General features: G+C 38.8%; 1 protein-coding gene across 1 annotated transcript in view; it reads left to right on the top strand.

Annotated features, from left to right (window-relative positions):
• Nucleotides 1–6,000, top strand: part of LOC138056781 (exportin-T-like) — a 36,111-nt gene that overhangs the window by 5,824 nt on the left and 24,287 nt on the right. The window contains exons 6-9 of the mRNA XM_068902672.1: nt 1–98; nt 1,978–2,061; nt 2,393–2,502; nt 4,782–4,941. The exon at nt 1–98 is cut by the window's left edge and continues 31 nt beyond it. Of these exons, the coding sequence (XP_068758773.1) occupies nt 1–98; nt 1,978–2,061; nt 2,393–2,502; nt 4,782–4,941 (452 nt within the window). The remainder of the gene's footprint in view (nt 99–1,977; nt 2,062–2,392; nt 2,503–4,781; nt 4,942–6,000) is intronic.

The following is a 6,000-nucleotide window of genomic DNA, read 5'->3' as shown; positions in this document are numbered from 1 at the left end:
GCTTCCAGTTTGGATCTCGTGCTGTTGACATGTATTTGAGGATACTCAAGGCCATTGATGAAGAAGTTGTGGACAGAGATACTGTGAGGAGTCCACAGGTACACATTAAATTAATTGTATAATGGAAATTTTGTCAGGTGACATTGTATTATAATTATGCATGAGGTGGTGGATTCAAGATCACATGCCATTATAAGACCCTCAAAATGAAACAAGAGACTGGCAGGTAACAAAGCTTTAATTTTATTTTTTATGATTGGTTGGCTTCAGCGGTTTGTACCACGCACCAGTAGCTCAGTTGGTTGAGCACTGGGCTGTCACGCGGGAGGTCGTGAGTTCAACTCCGGCCGGACCAACACTCGGGGTCTTTAAATAACTGAGGAGAATCGAAAGTGCTGCCTTTGTAATTACATCCGCAAATGGTTAGACTCTCAAGTCTTCTCGGATAAGGACGATAAGCCGGAGGTCCCGTCTCACAACCCTTCAATGTTCATAATCCTGTGGGACGTAAAAGAGCCCACACACTTGTCGCAAAGAGCAGGGCATGTAGTTCCCGGTGTTGTGGTCTGTCTTCTGTGGTGTATCATGGTTGGGAGGGTAAATGCTCAGAGATATTAGCTACACCAAGCTACTCTAAAAATCTGAGGGTAAATAAAGATGTATGATATGATATGATCATGTGGCTTTGGCTGTGTTGTCACTCGATCATCTCTGCTTCTTCATTTGTACACTTAGTTGTGGTCTTTCAATTCCTGCTGTTGTCTGAGAAGGTGACTTGTCCTCCCACCTTCTCTTTTGTCAGCATCTCTATGTCTGCTGAAAAGCCATAATTTTGCAGTAATTCCCTTTTAGAGCAGTGACATAAACTGAATACCAAAGTAATTACTTCGACCAATCACAGAATGTGCAAACAGGGCAAGCCGCGATTGGTTTTGGTTTTCCTTCTCATTGGTCGATAAACTGGTGCAAGATTTGTAAACCAATCACCAAGCGTAGCAATTGCAATCGCGTAATAATTACTTTCAAAAGTCATTTGAAAACTATTCTAAGAGTGAAACTTGTAGGTCTTACTTGATCTGCCCAACGCCAGACAATAGGGAGAACGTCATCTCAAAATATAAATTTGCACTATTTTAATCACTTTGTGACTATATCAACCTTTTTCATGTGACAAGGGTGAGGTACTTCCTCAAAAATGACATTCGTCGGAACGGTACTCAATTTAGGGGAGAAACTGAAAATTTATCCTCAAAGTGCTGATGTCTTCATAAATTTGGCTACCAATATTTCACGCTGTATAGTTTTGCTGACAATGGCAAAAAAATGGAGGAAAGTGAAAAACGCAGGTGCAGGGCGTGCAAAGCTATTGTTTTTGCCCAGTGGCACTAAATATGCACAATTTATGATGTTCTTGTTGCTGTCACCATTATCGTTGCCTAAGCTCCATAATTTTACTCATCAGTGGGGGATGGTTCACTGGTAATAAAAGGGTGAAGCTTAACCCATTGACTCCTTAACAGATTTTACTCTAACACCAGACAATTTTACTTGTTATTGGGGCGTGGTTCAAGAGTCAATGGGTTAAGTGATTTCCTCTTTGCCCAGTGGCTACTGTATGGCTTGTGAACTGTCCCCTCGTCTTTTAGCAAGGCCAACGGTGTATGTGATTGTCTTCATCAACCCATCTTTTTTAAAGTAATATTTAGACCTGATAAAACATGTGCTGTGAGTTTTTTGAATGGCTTAAAAAACATTCCACAAAGAGAATGTCCCTCTGGACTCAAAACAATGGTTCAAATTGTGAGAGATGAATATTAGCATACAAGAAAAACAAGCTATGCCTTATTAGTATTCTTTATATAAAGAATACTATTGAGGAGTGTTTTATCAGGATATTATGCTCATACACGTGATGTTTTATTGGTGTTTTGATAGGCTGTTAGGCTCATGAATTATTAATTAGTTTTTTAATTGCAGTTAAATGAGAGGAGCACTAAAATAAAAGATACTATGAGGGATACCTGCATTACAGAGTTAGTGGACTCTTGGTACAGGATTTTGGTAAGTGGGGAAAGAACATTGATAGCAGCTGATTTTTTTTTGTGACTAGAAGAACATTGAAAGAACAATGTATTAAAGAGATACATTGTTCTTTCACCATTTCATTTACGGGGTCAGTTACATACTCACAAAAAATGACCAGCTCTTAGCTAGCTTGATAGCGCAATTGGTAGAACACTGCACCGGTATCGCAGGGGTCATAGGTTTGAATCTCGTTCAAGCCTGAATTTAAATGTCAGGCTTTCCTTACATGTACATTACTGCTTTAGTAGCATTCATAATTGCCTGTTCTCAAAATGTAACTTAGAGGAACATTATTTTTTATTTCTAGCAAACTTATGAAAGCAGTGCATCTTCATTAACCTGTCTTTGCCTGGACGTCATTGGGGCATACATTGAATGGATTGATATTGCGCTGATTGCCAATGACAGATTTATCAGGTGAGAAAGTTATCTTCATTCTTCGATGTACACATAACTATTGAGTGGTCACTACACAAACTGAAAGACTGAAATTTGAGTTTGCTTTTTAAGCATGTGGGCATGCTTACCATCGAAAAGTTGTTGAAAAATTAGTTTGCCTTTAATATGAATTTTGGACATTTGTTGTTCTCACCACTTGCGTCAAGAAATGCAAGTACCCTAAACACCTGCAGGTAAGCCACACCCGCAGATAAGCTGCACCTCAAATTTAGCTACTCAAATTTTGGAAAAACAGTTTTTTGAAAGAAATAAAAAGAAATTCAAAGTCGAGTCTTTGGAAGTCTTCTTTATCCACTGTTCATGGAACTAACTGTTAACATTGAAACGGAATGGTTTCTTATTAAGGACGGTGCCTACTATTGTTATTGCGCATACACGTACATTCTGCGCATCTCAAGATACTCGAATTTCCTATAAGTGATGCTTATTAATACAGCGATATTTTTGCGCGGTTCAAAACTATGCAGAGAAAGCAGAACTTAGCAAGTGCTCTTGGTATCCAAAAAGAAAGTTGGAGGTAACCATGCATTTTTTGTATTTCAAAGCTTTTTACAAATATTGATTAATTATCTTCGAAAAATGCGTGGTTACCCCTAATTTTCTTTTTGGATTTCAATTACACTTGTTAAGATCTGCTCTTCCAGCCCATTCAGTAAACTGCGCAAAAGTACCTTTGAATTAGCAGGGTTTGAGCTAGGATTTGATCACTGGGGGACAGTTCGTCCCCTTGGCTAAAATTGTGGGGGACATTTTCATTTTTAGGGGGACAATCAATTTTTTTCCATTCTCTTACGTTCAAACAAAGAAACAGGCACGCCAACAAAAACATATTTAATTACCTGTTACTTGTAATTAAAAAATTAATACAAACAAGAAAGTAAAGAAAAGGGTGTCAATGGCTTGCGATCGACCATTGTTCTCTAAAAACACGACGCTGTGATTGTGTTGCTGAGTGTATCCCCCATAGTTTCCTAATTAACAGCATCCATGTGTTTTTTTTATATTTGTTGTGTCTTAGAAGAGTTGAGGTTCTAAAATATGTACACCGTTTTTCCAATGCCAAGGGGTTTGGTTTCTTACATAGAGAGCCTCCTTTTCATAGCCCAACTATGTGTGATCTTGCAACCAAGTTTTCTGGAAAGACCGTGGTTTCATTTGAGCCCATTTCTTTCTTTCTCATTAATACACTGTTCTTCTTCTGTATTTTTTTTTCTCTGATCAATCTGGCTTTGATTTGAGGCAAAAGAGTTATTGTACGAATATGTTTTTGCTGTGACATTTAAATCCCAGATGCGTGCATCACGCTTGGTTGAACATCAGTAGAGTGACTGAAAAGTGACTTTAAAATGAACTTAAAATGCACGATAAAATTCCTCCCACGGTCTGTGTTTCAGCTTGTAATTTTTGTACTAAACTGTATCTCTTCTTGTGTGTTTCCTTCTGAGTTTTCCCCCAGATTTTGAAGGGGACAAAAATGTCCCCTTGGTTGTTTTCTTAAGGGGCAATTTCAATATCAGTGCATAAGTGTCTGCATTACTAGGTGCATGTGATTCTAGGCAGTAGGGATGGTGTGGCGGTCAAAGCACTTGCCTCGCATCAATGTGAGCCGGGTTCGATTCCCAGACTTGCATGGCGTCACATGTGGGTTCAGTTTATTGGTTCTGTACACTGCTTTGAGAGGTTTGCCTCCGGGTACTCCGGTTTTCCTCTCTCCTCAAAAACCAACCTATGATTTGATATGTGTTGATTTGATTCCTGTAGAGTGTCCCCAACACTAAATAAAGTTGACACTTCAATAGAGTTATCATTATTATTATTATTGTTTTAGTTGTGGAGAAGAGCATAAGTGGACACTTTGTGACACTTGCCAAAATGGTTGGGTATCTCTTTAATGAATTATGTGTATTATTGATTTTTTTTCAACACATTGTGACAATGTCCAAATATGGTCATAGCATGCTCAATATTCGTCATGCGTACTCCACAGATATCCTGCGATATATGTAATTTTGTGTGTCACGGAGAAGAATGGTAATTTTTCCAGCTTTTTTTTTCCAATAAACATAGAAAATTGTGCTTTGTCATCAATGTGTTGAATAATAAAACAATTATCCTGCTCAATCTTGCGGAATATCGCCTGATTATCTGGCAATATTCCGCGCTATTTCGCAGGATAATTGTTAAATAGTTGTAGTTGCACTCATACTGATATCTAAAGTTGCTTTTAATTCTAACAGCCTTTTGCTGCGATACATGTCAGTGGAAGTTCTTCGTGAGAGTGCCTGTGATTGCATTCATGAGATCATCTTGAAGGGTATGGAGCCCATGGCAAAAAAAGAGCTGGTGGAGTCACTGCTTATTGTCCTGGAACAAAGTGGTATTCTTCTTCCTCAGGAGGTAATTTAAACAACTGTTTTTGTTATATAGGGTACCTAGACTTTTACTCAACAAAACAAGCACTCTGATTTGTTGATTCTTGGTCATGTGCTCCTGATCACATTCAAATGTATCCCGACTGGGATACAATTCCGCAGTTGTTGCCCGCTCCGAATGTTTTGCTGTGATTGTTAAAAGAAACATCAAAATATATAACAAAGCACTTGATGTCTGGTCCCTTGGGTCGTGATGTTTTCCTCAACTTTGTCTCGGAAACGTCAGCGCTCTGGTGAAAACAAAACTAACTGTTTCCATCGGGACCATATATTATTAAGTGTACAATGTAATTGGCACCATTAAGACGAAGCGGTTTGTGCTCATAAGCCGATTGCACACAGGTGGCTCAGTTGGTTGAGCACTGAGTTGCCATGCGGGAGGTCATGAGTTTGACTCCGGCCTTACCAACACTCAGAGTCTTCAAATGACTGAGGAGAAAGGGCATGCTGCCATTGTAATTATACCCGCAAGTGGTTACACGTTTAACTGCAGGGCTCGAAATTTACGAAAAAATCCAGTCGCATTTTGCGACAAGATACGAAAATTTGGTCGCAATTTCGCAAATTTTAGTCGCAAAATCGCCGCGCTGCATTGTGTTGTCAGCGGTTTAGCAAAAAAATATGAGCCTGCAATACTCAGTGTAAAGAAACCCCTGAAAATGGTGAATGATTGAAGGAATGGACGTAATATCACTGCTAAATTACTCTACAATTACGCTATCTTCAGAGAAAATTCACAGTGAGAAACAAAATAATTTTGTCATTTATTTATTTATTTATTTGAGCAAAAGTAGCAGCAAAGTAGCAACTGCTAACCCTTTTGTTTTGAAAGAGCGAAGGTGACAACAAGTCGCAACTTTGAGGTCAAAGTTCGGAAGCTTTTGAGTCCAGATATTCTGGTCGCAAAGGGAAAAATTTAGTCGCAAATGCAACTGTATTGATCGCAATTTTGAGCCCTGTTAAGTCTTCTCAGATAAAGACTTTAAACCGTAGGCTTTGTCACACAAATATCTTTCATGTTCAT

Source organism: Montipora capricornis, chromosome 7, assembly GCF_036669925.1.
Source record: "Montipora capricornis isolate CH-2021 chromosome 7, ASM3666992v2, whole genome shotgun sequence".
In the NCBI taxonomy this organism is placed as follows: domain Eukaryota; kingdom Metazoa; phylum Cnidaria; class Anthozoa; order Scleractinia; family Acroporidae; genus Montipora; species Montipora capricornis.
This window is presented reverse-complemented; position numbering and strand designations above follow the sequence as displayed.